The sequence below is a fragment of the Phytophthora infestans genome, genomic scaffold (genome assembly GCF_000142945.1).
Source record: "Phytophthora infestans T30-4 supercont1.10 genomic scaffold, whole genome shotgun sequence".
Taxonomy (NCBI): Eukaryota; Oomycota; class Peronosporomycetes; order Peronosporales; family Peronosporaceae; genus Phytophthora; species Phytophthora infestans.
Genome location: NW_003303749.1, coordinates 653,078 through 669,627, shown reverse-complemented (window position 1 = coordinate 669,627; position 16,550 = coordinate 653,078). Strand labels below are relative to the sequence as shown.

Here is a 16,550-nt window from a genome sequence, read left to right as displayed (position 1 = left end):
TCGAGGTCCATCGAACCTGTCGATGCTGTACTTGAGCAGATTGCCGTCCAGTCGATATCGATCGATCTGATTCCGCGTGGTCTTTGACAGGGCACTTAGCGTGTCACTACTAGGAGCACGCAGGTGCTTCATGATGGCACCGTATATAGGGTCATCATCGTACGCTGTAGCAATCTCGTCGCCCAGCGGGAGCGTGGGCGTGGTCAACGTCAAGTTGATGCCTGACGACACGCAGACCGCACATTCGTCGTGGTCCTCATCAGCGAGCTGATGTCCTAGCGCTTCACGGGGGTCGTAGTCCGGACGCCGAGACAGCGCGTCGGCGAGAATGTTATTCTTGCCCGGCTTGTAGTGAACAACGAAGTTGTACTCGGAGAAGAAGGACAGCCAACGGGCCATCCGTTCCGACAAGTGAGGGCTCTTCATCGCTGTCCGCAGCGATGCGTGATCAGTGTAAACAGCAAATGACTGTTCACAAGTACACTCTGAATTTGATCAGAGCGTACCGCATTGCCAGGAGCTCCTTGTCGTGGACTGGGTAATTCTTCTCGGCTGGCTTCAGTTGGCGCGACTGATAGCTGATAACGCGTTCGTGTTCGTCATCATCGAACTGCATCAGCGCACAGCCGATGGCAAAATCGCTCGCGTCGCAGACGACGTGGAATGGCTTTGAGTCATCAGCAAGCTTCAGGATCGCGCAGACGCCAAGCTCTTCTTCACCGAGTCGAATGCAGCTTGGTGGTCCGATTTCCACTCCCAGATCACGTCTTTCTTCAGCAGCGAGGACAGCGGCTGGATCAACCCAGCGTAATTCTTCGTGTACTTATGCAAGTAATTGGCCATGCCAAGCCACTGACGCAACTCAGTGGGGCTTGTCGGCGTTGGCCAAGCACAGATAGACGATACCTTCTCGGGATCCGCGCGCACACCATTCTTGCTCACGTAGCATCCCAGCACCGGAATCTCCGGTGCGCAGAAGACACATTTCTTCAGGTTTGCGTAGAGCTTGTTCTCTCGCATAACCTGGATGACTTGACTCAGGTGTTTCAGATGTACGCCCACGGCACTGAGGTTGCCCTCAGCGCGGCTGTGCACGAAGATGTCGTCGAAGTAAGTCGGCGCGAAGTCTCGAAGCGGGCGAAGCACATGGGAGACCATGCGATTGAAGGTGGCAGGCGCGTTCTTGAGACCCTGTGGCATCACGAGCCACTCCCAGAGCATCCCGCTCGGTGTACTTACGGCGGTGAGAGGCACATCGGATGATCTCATCAGGATCTGATAGAATCCATCGGTCAGGTCGATGGCGCTGTAGATGACGCTGCCAGCCATGGAGTCCAGTACCATGTCCTTCCGAGAGATCGGAGTCTGCGCGGGGATGGTGGCATCATTCAACTTGTTGAATGCGTGAACAATACGCCATCCTCCTGTAGCTTTCTTCACACAGAACGTTGGACTGGAATGGGGAGAGGTACTCTCACGCACGTGACCCGCCTTTCGGCGGCCCTCGAAGAAGTAATCGATCGATTTCACTTGATCACGAGGAAATGGCCATTTTCTGGTGACGCAGTACTTCGTACCTGGCGCGAGGTCGATCTCATGCTGAACCCCACGATCCGCCGGTAGCTCGGCGGGGATCTCATCCGGGAAGACGTCGGCGTACTCGCAGGCGGTGTTGTATACGGGATTCGCTGACTCCCGCAAGGCCTCCCAAGACTGCGTTTGAAATCGTTCCTCTCGAGCAGACTTAGGTTCAGCACCTAGCGAACGTAAACGTTCACTGTCCGTTGCGACCGCATTTGCTGACTCATCCACCGAGACTGCCTCGGTGACCAAGCATACTTGCTCGACGTCTCCAGCCTTGAGGTCCCAAAGAAAGCTCTTCCAGGACAAGCCTGGAAGGCGTGTGATCGCCGCCGCTTCGCGCGGCGGGCTCGCGATTGCGATGCTGCGCGACCGATTCGGGCCTCCTTCGACGTACTCCAGCGCGCTGACCGATTCCATCGGCGGGCTATCGCTGGTCGTGGAGTCTCGACGAGGTTTCAGGCGTCGTCTCTTCGACTTCTTCTTCGACTTTCTCGAGCTTACGCTCGAGTCTGACGCCCTGCTACTCGACGATGCATCACCCTCCTCTAGGCGCGGGAGACCGTACTCGACCGGGCCGGGAACACGCGGGAGCCCCTGCTCAACCACGGGCATCGTTTGACGGGAGCCCAATCTGCTCGACCGCCGAATCGTTCGGCGGGAACCTCTGCTCTACCGCCGTCTCGTTGTGTGGGAGCCCCTGCTCGACCACTGTCTCGTGTTGTGGGAGCCCCTGCTCGACCATCATCTCGTGTTGTGGGAGCCCCTGCTCGACCACCGTCTTGTACTGTGAGAGCCGCTGCTCAACCACCTCATCATCTACCTCGCGAAACCGCGAGGGCTCTTCGTTCAACAACGTAGCACAAGCCATGCAGAGAGGGCCATCGCTCGCTCTGTGCACTGCTTGTGTCGTTGCTGTTTTGTCGACGACTGTGACGTGGGGCCAGTCTCTTGGCGCCACCAAGAGGTGTGTGAAGACCTCGCTCACGTCGAATCCACGTCGACGCTTGACTGATTGGGCCAGCCAGTCAATCTCTGGCTGATATCGCGCAAGCCAAGGGATGCCCAGGATGCAGTCAAACGCGTAGTTCATCTCGATCACCAAGAAGTCGTCCTTGCTACGGAAGCCGTCGAACGTGTACGACAAAGACACGTCACGCCGCGCAACGCGGCGAGCCTTACCATCTGCGAGTTTGACTTGGATCTCGCCCGGACCATTCCGGACGCGGACGTTCTTGGGTAGTACCGACAAACACGACGCGCGAAAGAAGTTGTTGGTCGCTCCTGAGTCAAGGAGCGCGCGCAGTGGTCGCCGGGCACCGGTGACGTGGAGGCTGACAATGATCAGTCTCGAGTCGCCCGGCGTAGTGGTGGCATTGGTGTGTGCTTGGAGCACGGGAGGGCTCGAAGGTTGGGCTGCCACCGGAGGGCCCGGTCCTTCGTTAAAGCCAGTAGGGCGCCCCGCACCTACTGGTCCTGGTCGTTTTTTGAATGAGCGACCGAGGAGTGTTCCGCGTCGACGTGAGAGACGACGGGAGCTGGCGCGCGGCACTACGCCGCGCGATGACCCTTCTTCCCACAGCGGAAGCAAATGAGGGAGCGATTGCTTCGCCCAGAGCTGCCGCGGTAGGACCCGCGACGTCGATTGCTCGACGCGTTGATGGCGTCGATCTCCATGGGCTCGGGGGTAGACTCCCGGGCTTCCGCAGGTATGGCTGCGGCGTACGATGCAGCTACCATGTAATCCTCGCGAATCGCGAGTGCAAACGTCTCCTCGAGAGAGGAGGGCTCAGCTCTGGTGAGGCAGTAGCGGGTCATACCCTCGCGCATGCCGAACACGAATACGTGGACTTGCGAGGCCATGTCGATTGGCTTGGTCACGATGCATGACGCCAGATGTCGCGTCTTCTGGACGTAATCACGCATGGACATCTGCCCTTGCCGAAGAGCGAAGAACTCTGCGCGAACGCGAGACTCATCTTGCGGGGGCTCGAACGCGAGGCGCAAGTCGCTCTGGAGAGTTTCCAGAGTCGGGAAAGCCTCGGGGTCGACAACCAGCTTCCCGAGGGCCCATTCTTTGGCCTTCCCGGTTAACCGGGAGAGGAGGAAGTTTATCTTGGCGGATGACGCCTCGATGCGTCGCGAGGCGATAGCGATGTCGATCTCGCGGAGCCACCGGTTTAGCGGGAGCCGGTTTTCACCGGCGCAAGAATACGTAGACGTCTCCATCTTGACGACGTCATTCTGGGATGGACGCGAGGGAGTTGACACCCGCCGATTCGCATCGGCGAGCTCGCGTTCCATGAACTCTTGTGCTGCAAGACGTTGCTGGTCGGGCGTCGCTGAGCTCAGCAGCGATGCGACAACAGCCTCTCCGGACACCGCCACGAGGCGGTGAAGCGCTTCCCACTCCACGCGAGTGAGATGGGGGAATGCAGCATGCTCCAGGGTCGCCCCGAAGATCTGGACTTGGTTCATCGTAGACTTGGTCGTTGGAAGGACTACTAAGTGCTACCGGGTGTAACGGGGTAAGAGATACCGTCACTAGCTTACACTATAGTGTGGGGGAAGCTCGCAATAGTAAAACCAAGTCTTAGGTTTGTGTCAAATTCAACTCTGATTTATTTGGCCTCGTGTGAACCACTCAAACACATGTCTATATCTGATTGGTCAATAAGTGAGTCTGGCTCCTCACTATCAACCAATCAGATGATGACACCTTGGCACACGCTACCCGTGTGCCACTTTACCTACTTATGTAATAACTAAAGAAATATCTACCTACTTAATGTAATTGGAGTTGGGCCCATTACAGCAGCAGCAACGGTACTGGAAGACGTATCTCACACTGGAGAAGAACAAGCACCTGTAGGTCATGCTCACCTCTACCAGCTTCTACTGCGGCCAATTGGCAAGGCAACCATTGCTCAACGTGACAGCTCGGCTGAGGTCCTCGATGACGTTGTCATTAATGGAAGCCCATTCCACGAAATAATGCAGAAGGTCTGGTCTCTATTTAGCAGTCGAGTGAAGTGCAAAGCTGTTGAAAGCGGGTGCTGTTGGTAGAAGTTAAGCAGCCACATGTAGAGCTGTCGACGTCGCGATCCTTGGCACTGATTCGACGTCGACGACGCCGGACGTCTGATCTTTTGCACTCGATGTCGCGTTGCACCACGCCGACACTCATACGATTCTCGTAGTGTGATTGGTCGAAACTATGTGAGAGAGCCCAGTCATAACCTGCCATTTTTCAGCTTGCCAAATGCCATATTTACATGCGCATGACCCACTTCTAAGAAGATCCTCATGGATATTGGCAAGCCACGAAGGTTTACTCCGCGCCCAGCGCATCGTTCATTTTAGACCCATTCAGCGCCAATTCAGTACAGCCAGATTGATTTGGCGCCAAACTTGTGCACCTGTTCCGACCAAATGACAGGAAGCACTCGTGTGCACGAAACCAGCGCGGAGCAGTAATTGATGTCTGGGCACTGCCGATATTGCCAATCCCTGCTTGCTGCTATGCGACCTGCGCATCGGACGTTCTTTGAGGGCTTGTATCAATAGATGAATTGGGCTTCAAACGGCCATGGAGCATGAGCAACAACGCCACATTTGGTGAGGTTGCTCTCCACAAACAGCAGCACCTTAATTCGAAAGAGTGACCCAAAGGTGGGTGTCGAAGGGGTGTATTTTTTACGTCGTTTGCATTTCTGGATGTCGAGGTGTAAATCTTCGAATACACCAGACGTCGACAGCTCTAGACACATGCACTGAACCTCTGTGTATTTTCACTCTCTGGTGGTGCTGGTGCGCTCAAACGTCCCGGTTTCGTTGTTTTTTTGCAACCAGCTGCCGATTGTGTGCTCTGATTTATTAAAAGATTTGGGCTAGGTGGCTTCTGGAGTACCCAAGCTTGATATAAGCATACAGGCAGTGGTATACAGTGCTAGCGTGCCCGTGCTAGCGCGTAACTGTTTCCTCTATGTCCAGTGCGCTCCAATGCGAGTCTGAGTCTGAGTAGATCTGACAATTTAGTTGAATATTGACCAATTGCAGTCAAGGATAGATTCACATCGCGATTTTGACGCCACTTTTGCAGATTTGGGCAAAATTGACAATACTTCCTTTGTGAGCGATTTCATCAAATACCGGTACGTGTACCGTACATGTATCTGTTTACATGATCAATTCGACAAAAAGGTGTCTCCATATCAGCTTTAAAAGTACCAAGTGAGTACCATATAAATTAAGGCAATACCTTGCACCACTGGCGACGAAACGCTGTTTTGAAGAGGACACGTGCGATGTCTGGTGAGAAGCGTAAGTGGCGCCTCTCTCTTCCTGCGCTGACTCTGCGTGCCACCGCCTCTCATTGCATTCCCTCTCTGACATCATCTCTACCTGACACTGTGACACTTTGCCTCTGTTTCGACTGGTTGTCGACACCTTCGGCTGGACCATGACCTCAGTTACGAACAAGGAGGTGGCGACCGCGCCTGCCATTGTGGAAAAAGGAGAGGAGGAAGAGCACCCCTTGCAGACGGGATGGTCGCTCTGGTGCGTTCTCTTGCAGCTCTTCGGAGAATGATGTCCGTCCAGACGAACTGACGCGGTTTGTTGGTCAATGCTGTGCGCACAGGTACGACAAGAAGATGCCCAAGAAGATTGACGTGGGGTAAGTTGCTGTTACTGCAATTGACAGGCGTGTTGGTGGTGACTGGTGGTGCTTTTGTGGTATGCTACAGAACTTACCAGTCGAACTTGCAGAAGATTGCCAATTTCAACACGGTGGAGGACTTCTGGCGGTGAGTACGCGTTGAGTTCGGGGTGGCGAAGCTGAGTGACGCTGATGATGCTCTTATTTTGCTTGCCGGTTCCAGCCACTACATCCACGTGAAGCGTCCGTCGCAGCTGAGTCGTGATGTGAACCTTTATCTGTTCCGTGACCAGCCGAACTGCGCGCCGATGTGGGAGGCTTTCCCTCAGGGTGGCTGCTGGATCCTCAAGATCAAGAAGAAAGCCAACGTACTCGGTAAGATGTGGCAGGACCTGGTCTTTGCCGCCATTGGTGAGGCTTTCGAGCAGCTTGACGTCGTGGGTATCGCCATGGCGATCCGCTCTAAGGAGGACATGCTGTCTGTCTGGAACGCCGACAACTCGGACGACAACACCCGCTTTGCTATCGGGTGCGTGTTGGGCTGAGCCTTACGGGCTTTGACTAGTGGGTTTCTAAGCATCTCGTCTTGATATGTTGTAATAGTGAGAAGCTGAAGGAGATCCTCATGCTTGATTCCAACACGCTGGTGGAGTACAAGTTCCACGCAAACTCCATCCGGGACATGTCGACCTTCCGCAACGCGAAGCCCTACGTCTTCGCCGCTGCGACGCCGGCCACGACCAACTAAACTTTAGGTTCTGTGCAAAGGTCCTGTCTACATACCGAGCAGCTGTTCGGCTGCAAGCGAGTTACATGAACTGCGCGTCAGGGTCGGCCACGACGTCAACGCAATAGAAAGCGGCGAAACCATACGCGTATATTCGGGTATGACACACCTTCACGTACTTGCTGTTAAATGATGCTTTTCTTTTTTGTATTTGTGTTCATTACTACAATCTACCGTTGGTAATCTACTACTGCATGTACTACCCATGCCCCCTACTCTGCTAGCAACAGATTCTGATGAATCGTGAGGAACTTCAAAATCACTCCGTTCGTCCAGCCGAAGCCGAACTGCGGGAAGTATTCACCACCAGCGCCCAAGCCGCCGATCTCGGATGCGTTGTACTTCTCGAACATCAAACCTGTCTGTCTCCAAGCTGTCAAACTGGTCTGCGTCCACGTCTGTGACAGCTCACGGGCCAAACTGTACGACTCTGTGGTGTTGACTGCCAGCAAACCTTCCACGACAATGTCTTGCTCCGGCGGCCACGCATTAGGCGAATCCCATTGCTGCCCAGAGAAAATAGTTGTGGTCTGTACACCACCGACCTGGAGTAACCCAGAGCTCTTGAGTGAGGTCACGACATGCTTGAGACGATCAATATCGGACGAGTTGAATGCCTTCGCCCATAGCGGAGTATAGTCGGACACCGAGACAATAGTCGAGTGTGTGTCCGTCTCCAAGTCGTAATCTTTCCAGCTCTTGTGTTTCTCGCTCCAGAGAATAGCGTCGATAGCTTCCAGTCGACGAGCAGCAGCTCGCTCGAAAAACTGAGCTCGAACGTCATTACCCAGGTGTCGATTAAACTCCATCAGATTGCGTTCTACCCGGTACATGATCGCGTTCAGATCCACAGGAACTACCGACGTGGTCACCATCGACTTCATGTCCAATGGATCTCGTAGCCATCGACTACTGAAGTCCCAGCCGCTCTCGGCTGCAGCAATCACATTATTGTAGTACTTGTCCTTGTGTCGCTCTGTGGCCGCAGCGTTTCCATCCTCCATTTGCATCGTGCGATCGAAAAACTCGGCAGCGACCAACACATCCTCACGATACGACTCTGGTCGTGGCTGATTGGCATTGGACGTGTAGCGGTTCAACACGTACGTCGTACTCGAATTCCGCCGAGTTAACTCCACGGCATGGCCACAAGGTCCATGTTGCATCCAGAAATCATACTCACGTTCTAGAATCGGCAACGCAGCACGTAGATACTCGTCATCGTACTCTGTCTCGTTGCCATCAACCGAGAGACGAGCTACCAGCTTCACCATATCTGAGAGCATTGGAGGTTGAGACCGCGTCAAGTAGTAGATCCGCCCACCATTAGGCACGAAGCCATAGTCAGCTACGTATTCCAGCAAGTGGTTCACGATACCACGAGCTGTGATCGGCATACCACTGACCAAAAGTCCTTGCACGATCCAATACGAATCCCAGTAGTAACTTTCACGGAAGCGTCCACCAGGTACGATCAGTACGTTGGCAGGTTGACTCAAACTTGGTGCGTCCAGTTTTTGGGATCGAAGTAGCGACCCTTTTACATTTAAATTGCGAATGCGCCCAAGAGTCTGCCAGATTTGATGCAGATCAAACGCCCAGTCTCGGAGTTCTTTGTCTTGGATGTCGGATACCATCGGCGGGTGGTATTGTCCTTGGAAGTCAAACGGCGTGACCGGCAGTAGATCTGTACCTGGAGGGTCGAAGTGGTCGTCAATAAAGCGACGCAGAAGTTGCTCGTGCGTGTCGTGAGTATGCGGTTGATAGTCAGTCATGGCCAATTCACGACGCTGGAAATCCACGAGGATATCGAAAGCGCTGCTGTTGTCTTTGATGGGCATGTCGACAAAGTATTTGCTGTCTGAGAAGACGTTGGCCATCTGAACAGCATGCAGGAGGGGGCCACGACAGTAGATATCCATCGCTCTCTCCAGTTCCACATCAACACCGAGTGTTATATCGGTATCGGACGGGAGCTCGCTCAATACTGGCGGGTGGCTCTTCATGTTGCGGAGGAACGAGCGCAGTCGGTGCCCTCCACGCATCAACTTCCCACCAGAGCGGTGCAGCGAGAATGACGGCGCCCTCTTGACTCCATGATTGGCTGTCTTGGTCGATAGCAGTCTCAAGCCGGTGGCCACTATGGTCATCACCACGAGGATCTCCATCGCCCAGCGTACATAGCGGAGAACGACAGAGCGACTTTGCGCCCCAGCAGCATCTTCAGGTTTCTTAGCACTCTGTTCATCTTCGCGTTGGTTCTTTGGCAGCAAGAGAGTCTTCTCTTCTTTGCTTGTTGCGTCGCGATCGGGCATGTTAGATAGCAACGTGGTGCGTTTCAATGCTTCGACCCCATCGCGTTCAGAGCTCTCGGTCATGCAGCTGTGGCTAGAAGAGAAGGGCAAGGGTGACGGGGGCATCGACTGGCACGAACGACGACGTGCTCGCTTGGACGTGAATTGTAAAATGGTGACTGAGAGACTGACTCACCCAGAGCCCACCGGGAGTGATGACTCTGGGGGCCTCGTTCCTGCGGCCCGTCCCAGTGCAAACTTGAAGTGGAAACGATTCTAAAACTTTATTTAGCTGCGTCAAATACAATCATCAAAAGAGGCTGTAATATTTTATAAAACTAATGTAGCTATATCGAATTACAGGGGCTGAAGTAATTACCGGATTATCGTCACGGCGCACACGCGATGCTCTGGTGTAGCTGTCAAACGCTCGTGGATTGGATGGTCAGCATCAGAACTTGTTTTGCTTTGGAACTCGTCCGTCGATAAAGCCCCAGCTCAGCCACTCGATTGGATCCACCATTGTCCGTCGGGACGCGTAGCTCGGTCTGTACGACGCTCGACTTGATGGCAACTTCAACTTGCTCACCGGTGGCTCCTACGAGAGCTGTACCAGTATCATACTTCTGCTCAGCACACAAGGACAAACTGAGAATCAAACGCAAAGTTAAAGGGAATCGAGCTCAAATTAAGAATCTACACACAACTGGTGCCAACAGAACGTTTTAGCCGTCGACGTGGACTCGGGTAGAGCTTTCGGATACGCTTGCCGCATCGAGTGGGAAAGCTAGGCACGTTTTCAGCACCATGACAGTTGTCAGACTGCAGCGCTATCATGTGTGAGCGCATACAAACGTATATGCATCCTCCCCTCCCGTAGCCGTGGCATTTTTTGCACGGTTTGTGATGCAGCGAAGTTTAGAAGTACCACGGCTCGAAAAATGCAAGAAAAAGAAGCAACAAATCGAAGGCTAAGTGGGAGGGAGGAGCACGGCACGACCGACAATGGCTACACTAGCATTTCCATCGGTTGCCGCAGTTATGGCACATGACGAATACTGTCATCGGCTCATCGGCACTACGCGTCTGCTTCTGTGTGTTGCTGGTCTTGGACGACTTACAGCGTCCACACGTGAACAGACCCTTGGTACCCTCCGTACCGGTCTGCTTCTGGATCTTCTCGTGGTTGGCCTCTGCCCAGTCTAATCGAGCCTCTTGGAACGCGTCATCACGTAATTTCTCGATCTGCGCTCGCTTCTCCTCCGTCGCCAGCTCTTCAGCGGACATTTTGATCAGTTGATCTCCACTGACACTGTCGTCCAGCAAGTTTTGGCGAAGATCTCCGTTCTTCTTCAGATTAAATGATAATTGGCGGTATTTGGCCATGTAATCCTTCTTCTGCTCTCCAGGAGCTCCCATGTGGTAGATTCTGGCCATGGCCACTTCGATAGCAGCAGCGACTTCGCCCGGGTTTCCACCTTCAGAAGCCTCCAGGATCTCTTTGAGTTTAGTGCGAACCGTAGCACGCACCTTGTCCAGACCCGCGGGAATGAATGGTGCGGAGCTAGGCCGAGCTCCTGCGGGCTTTGGAGCCGTCTTTAGTCCGTTTGAGCCTGAGGTGACCTTAGAAGACACCTCTGTCTTGTTACTGTTACCACTGCTCGACGCCTTGCGCTCCGGATCGGACACCAATGGGCGAGGGGACAGCGCCATGTTCTTCCACGACTTGACCAGCAGTCGCGCGAGACTCGCGATCTTCTCGTTTTCGTGTTTGCGGAGCTTGCCGACCGTGTGGCCCATCTTGGTCTCTTTGAGGATGGCATACGTGACCGTAGTCTTCTCCAGCCCGCGCAATACCTCGAGCGCCTCGACCTGGTCCGTTACGTCGCCGCGAGTGAACTTAAGCAAGCGACGGTGAAGGTGCTTGGCGTCTTCCATGGCTTTCAGCGTTTTTTCTGCGGCTTTCTGGTGTCAAATTGGGCGGGAAATCCACGTGCTGGGCTTGGGATTTTCGAAGCTTCTTGTCCACTAACGTCCTGGGGACCTCCACGTCGCACTACTGGCTGCAGTCTCCCTTCTTTATTGACTGGGCGCCTCGTGAGTTTCGTGTTCGCCACACAACAACGGTGTGCTGAAACATCAACAATGTACAATTATGTACACAACACCACATTACATCAACATTTTTGCCGCGCTCTGTTGCCGCCAACGTTATCGAGATGACGGCCGAGGCTGCGGCACTAAAAGGCACGATGCCCGTGACCACTGAAGTACCCAAGATCTTTCCTGATCAGCAATCTGATAAAGGTGTGGCCAAGACCAAAAAGACCAAGACCAACTCCAAACCCAAGCCCAAGGCAAAGCCCGCGAACACGTTGGATCGATGGTTCAAACCTGCTATCAACAACACTAAAGAAAAAAAGAAACCCAGCGACAAACCGAAGGAACCCGTCGACACTGAAGTAGACGTCAAAGACGATGAAAAAACTGTAGTGCTGAAGAAATTGAAACCCGTGGGAGCGTCCCGTAACTTTGTTCAGCGCTACATTCACATCAACGACGAGTGTCGCGTGTGCGAATGTGCCAAGACAGAGGAGGCCACGCGCTGCGAGCTACGCTGCGCTACTTGTTCTATGACACTCCACAAGAAGTGCTACGGTTTGAAAGGCGAATTACCCGAGAGAGACTGGAATTGCCGTCGCTGCCAGTTCATTTACGACGAGACAGCGTGGGAAGATATCAGCAGTTTAATCGGCATGGCGGCACCTGAAGGAGTCTCGTTCCCAACGTGCAAACCGCTGGACAACAAGCAGAAGCTGCATAAACTGCAAGCGGACTGTGATTTCGCAGCCGTTTTCTTGTTCTTGCAACGTTTCCGTCGACTTGGACTTAAGTTGTCAAATGTCGTCACCACACTTGAGGTGAGCATCTGCACCTTAAGGTTGATGACGTTAGACAGTGCTAACTTGACTTGACGTTATTGGCTTGCAGAGTCTAGCCAGCGCCTTGCTGGAGCCGAAGGAGGACGGATTGTGCGAAGAGCTACACACACGATTGCTGGCCAACATTAACGTTGTCATGAAGTACGTGCTGTACTTTACCCTATATACAACATGTAGTTCAACCTCTCCACTTACAGCTAATTCGCTTATTCAGCAAAAAGTACCCTTGGTATGTGCACATATTTCGCTTCCTGCGAGAAGCGGAGTACCCTCCAGCTATTGCACATGACTCGACGTACCCAGCTACAAGTGCTGAAGCCGAAAAGCGCGGAGAGTTTTACTTTGAACTACCAGTAGCGGAGAGAGTGGCGATCCTCAAGTTCTTGTGTGAAGCTCAGTTTGACCGTAACGAAGCTCTCATCGAGCAGATCGATGACGAAGAAGCAGAGTCGATGGTACGTCGAATACGCAATTCTCTTTGGGGGCCCTACCTTACGTGCTGATACTCATGCGTTGCTGCCAATAGAGAAATGAACCTGTTGGGACAGACGCCGCGGGTCGCTCCTATTTCATTTTGGAAGATGCTGCGACGGTGCCCAATGCGGCGGTGTGGATTTGTCGGTGTGCGAAGGTTGGTGGGGTAGACTGGGAGACTGTATGCAACGATCTCGAGTCTATGGAGTCGCTGGTAGAACAACTGTCGCTGTCGGTTGACTCGGCAGACTTGCAGCTGTGGCGAACGCTGTCCCAAGGTGCCCTCAAGAAGCTCACGCGTCAGCAGGAGAGGCGGAGACGAAATGAACGCTGGAAAAGTGAGCTTGCTGTCAACGGGGTTCTGGATCCGTCCGGTATCTCGGAAGGTATTGGACGACGCTCGTTGCGCAACCGGCAACAGGTTAACTACGCGACTATTGATGCGGAGGAGGACATCGTTGCTGACTCTGATAAAAGTGGCGATGAAGAAGAAGCGTTCGACGCAAAGAGTGACAATGACGTTGAGAGCGAAACAGACGAGGAGGAGGAGGAGGAAGGAGAAGGTCAGCCCCGACGGTCGACGCGGAACAGCGTGGCAGTGGCCAAGAAGCGGAAGGCTGAGAGCAATTCCACGCGTAGTAGCAAGCGGATACGACACTCGGTACGTTGCAGCAGCCATCTCTACTGTCTACACAGTAGTAAAGACGATTGCTAACCATTGTTGTCTCTCAGCCCCATGAAAATAATCATCCCAGTCTGCGCCGCAGTACTCGCACCCGTGGTGCCACTACGACCTCTTCTTCTCAAGGCGAGGAGGAGGACGATGAGGATCGCGACTCGGATGGCGAAGACTCGGACGAGTAGGGAGGGAATCATACCGTCGAGCTAAGAACCACAAGGGTGGACTGACGCACGGTCCTCCACTTCGTCCTGTAACAGGCAGGACCTGTTGTGCAGCCCCGCATTGCGACACCTCAGCTCCGACAGCCCTTCATAATCTCTAAAATACTGTATCCGATACCTGGAGATAAATCGTCCTTCCCATTCTCGTTTACGGACTTTCAAACGTCATCGCCCACTCAGGATACACTTTGAACCTTTTTCCGCCAATCAGTGTCGACCTGAGCCTGAAAGAAGTCGGAACATCCTTCCCACGCTTTTAAACTTACGACGCGACGGCTTCCAGGGCAGCACTCGTTTAGGCTGAAGGTCTGCTGTGCCCGAGCCCCCACCTCACTCCTCGCCCTCTCCCTTCACGGTAACTATATCAATTTAACACACACCAAATTGCTCCGTTGCTGCGTCCCTGACGTTGTGTCCCCTTTGTTCTTGTGTTGCATGTGACGTTTGCTGTCGATCATGAAGCTGTCGGTCATGCAGCCAACGGCTTTGGAGCCCACGCCGCTGTCCAGCGACAATGGACCCCTCAAGTCCGCTTTCGGGGAGGTGGTTCATCGTGGCTGGCTTAACCTCAAAACGCGCAGTATGGTAAATGTACGCCCCCGACATATGCGCTACTGCATCCTGACACGGGACACGCTGCTGCTCAGCACGTTCAAGTTTCAACCCAGCACGGGCGATCTGCAGTCCGGATTGATCAAACCTCTACGTAGCTACAAGGTGCTGGGCGTAGCTCCTTGGGACGGCCGCCGCTTCGCCTTCCTCGTAAGTGTCAAGCAGGTGGACGACCACGCAGATAAAGTGCTGGAGATCGACGGCCCCACCGCTACAGCTGCTAGTGATTGGATCCATCATCTGCGAGTACTAACGAGTCATGACGAGGAAGAATGGCCGCCTAACACGACGTCACTGGCGTCTCTTGGAGGGAGCGACCAGAGCTCGGACTCACCTTCAGACGCGACCACATTGTTCAGTAACGACAAGAAGGAAGCCAATTTATGGGTCAAAGGCGCGTCGGTGCACCGCGGACTGCTAAACGCTTCTGGAGAGAATAACTGTTTCTTGAACGTCGTCATCCAGAGCTTCTGGCACTTGACGTCTATGCGGCACTTCTTGCTGCATGTGGAGGTGAAGGATGAGTCGCGTTCTGTGGAATCGAACGTACTTCGAGCACTCAAGTCGATCATGATGGAATACGACGATACGTCCAGTGGAGTGCTGCATTCTCGTGCTATTCGCAAGGGATTAAGTGTACTCTACTCGGCTGACAAAAATTTCCAGGAAGGAGCAATGTACGACGCTGAAGAAACGCTACTTGCATTGCTGAATCTGATGCACCAGCAGACAGAAGCTACGGAGATCGAAGAGACTTACAAGACCACCATAATGGTCAAGTCGCTGGTAAGACTTGTCAGCGCTGACACGTACGAGGAGAAGCCACAGGCTGTCTTTGACGATAACAGCATCCCACATCTAGTGTTCTCACACCAGATTTACGACAGATACGTGTGTGGCACTTGCAACCACAGCTCGCCCTGGGATCTGTACTCCAACCTCGTGTACTCAACGTACGCGAGCGACTTGTACGCTTGCAAGTACGAGTCTACAGAGCAGATGTTCCGCCGACTTACAGCTCAGGAAGCGGACGTGGCGTCCAAATGTGAGCAGAAGGGATGTGGAGGTAAGCTTGGCAAAGAGCGCGTGATCCACCGCTTCCCCATGGTATTTGCAGTGTCGATTCTATGGGCCACGCAGAACGCAACGAAGGAACAGGTACAGGGAGTGCTGGAGAACATCGACGACCGTTTGGATCTGGCCAAGTGCTTCGACGCTGCTGGCCCGGTCATCCGTTTCAAGAACGGTGGCTTACGTACAACATATCGCTTGCGAGGCTTTGTCTGCTACTATGGACGCCATTACGTGGCTCTCTTCTACAGTACAGCACACAAGATGTGGCTGATGTTCGACGACTCGCGGGTGCTCGAGATGGGATCCTGGAGTAACGTGGTATCAGAGTGTCTAAAGGGCCGATTCCAGCCAGTTCTGCTGTTCTATGAACTCCCTGACCAACGCAAGGATTCGTCTGTGGGCATCTTTGTTAATGATGGCTCACTAAATGTGGATCGGCCGAAAAGCTTGTCTGTTGGCTCCCAGCAAGGAGATTTAATGCCTCCGTCCATCCAGGAGGAATCTCCAGATACGGAACGGCCTTCGTTGCGTCGACTGGACGATGCGGAGCTTCACAGTGTTGATGAAGAGCAGGCAACGCTTTCCAGCGGACGCGGAACACACACAGTAACAGAGCTGGAGACCAACGCGGACATCGAACTGGAGGAGCTGAGTCTCCGTGACTCAATTACGCAAAACATCACGCCGGTGTCCGCTGCTATTGCCATGTGTCCTCGCTCGATCTCCATGAATTCTCCATTGGGCGAGGACGAGTACGACGTGCGTTTCGGTGAGGCTCTACTGCTTGGTATGTACTTAGAGAAGATAGACAACGAGTTGTGTGTGACCAGCTTCCCTCGCGGAGCCAAAGGCGGCATGTTCGGCGCCGAGAAGTGCGGGCAAATCGGTCTTTTCGACACCATTCTGCAAGCCAACGGACATCCGCTTCAACACTACCAGGTGGATCGAGCGCTGAAGATGATTAAGGCTCAGACTCGCCCGCTTGTAATTCGGTTCCGCAAGTCTAAACGAGTGCAGCAGCTGCTCGACATGGGCTTCTCTCGAGAGCTGGCAGTGGAGGCATTGCAGAAGAAGAAAGGGGACGTGCAAGCTGCTGCCAATTATTGCTTTGAGACCACCAGCGGTTGATGACAAATGGACAAGAAGTAGACAAGTACAAGTAGGAACGAAGCACCAGCCTGCGGTGCAGTCGTCTGGCTGGTGCTGTACCCGTGTGGGTAGCA

At 53.7% G+C, this 16,550-nt stretch overlaps 5 protein-coding genes across 5 annotated transcripts; 3 read left to right on the top strand and 2 right to left on the bottom strand.

The window, feature by feature from the left end:
• Positions 1-5,177: 5,177 nt before the first annotated feature.
• Positions 5,178-7,174, top strand: PITG_06821 (eukaryotic initiation factor 4E, putative; the record flags this gene model as incomplete). The annotated part of the gene is made up of 6 exons (XM_002904760.1): positions 5,178-5,199; positions 5,684-5,735; positions 6,224-6,259; positions 6,330-6,389; positions 6,465-6,770; positions 6,845-7,174. The coding sequence occupies 6 exons, from the start codon at positions 5,178-5,180 to the stop codon at positions 6,987-6,989; spliced, it is 621 nt and encodes a 206-aa protein (XP_002904806.1).
• Positions 7,175-7,240: 66 nt separating this feature from the next.
• PITG_06820 (trehalase, putative) lies at positions 7,241-9,343 on the bottom strand (the record flags this gene model as incomplete). The annotated part of the gene is made up of 1 exon (XM_002904759.1): positions 7,241-9,343. One exon carries the CDS (start codon positions 9,341-9,343, stop codon positions 7,241-7,243), a length of 2,103 nt encoding a protein of 700 aa, XP_002904805.1.
• Positions 9,344-9,958: 615 nt separating this feature from the next.
• Positions 9,959-11,396, bottom strand: PITG_06819 (transcription elongation factor, putative; the record flags this gene model as incomplete). The annotated part of the gene is made up of 1 exon (XM_002904758.1): positions 9,959-11,396. The coding sequence occupies one exon, from the start codon at positions 11,258-11,260 to the stop codon at positions 10,337-10,339; it is 924 nt and encodes a 307-aa protein (XP_002904804.1).
• A 309-nt stretch (positions 11,397-11,705) lies between these two features.
• PITG_06818 (uncharacterized protein) lies at positions 11,706-13,251 on the top strand (the record flags this gene model as incomplete). Its single annotated transcript, XM_002904757.1, has 6 exons — positions 11,706-11,708; positions 11,824-12,243; positions 12,314-12,405; positions 12,479-12,719; positions 12,791-13,195; positions 13,249-13,251. The coding sequence occupies 6 exons, from the start codon at positions 11,706-11,708 to the stop codon at positions 13,249-13,251; spliced, it is 1,164 nt and encodes a 387-aa protein (XP_002904803.1).
• Positions 13,252-14,112: 861 nt separating this feature from the next.
• Positions 14,113-16,455, top strand: PITG_06817 (inactive ubiquitin carboxyl-terminal hydrolase, putative; the record flags this gene model as incomplete). Its single annotated transcript, XM_002904756.1, has 1 exon — positions 14,113-16,455. The coding sequence occupies one exon, from the start codon at positions 14,113-14,115 to the stop codon at positions 16,453-16,455; it is 2,343 nt and encodes a 780-aa protein (XP_002904802.1).
• Between the last annotated feature and the right edge of the window lie 95 nt (positions 16,456-16,550).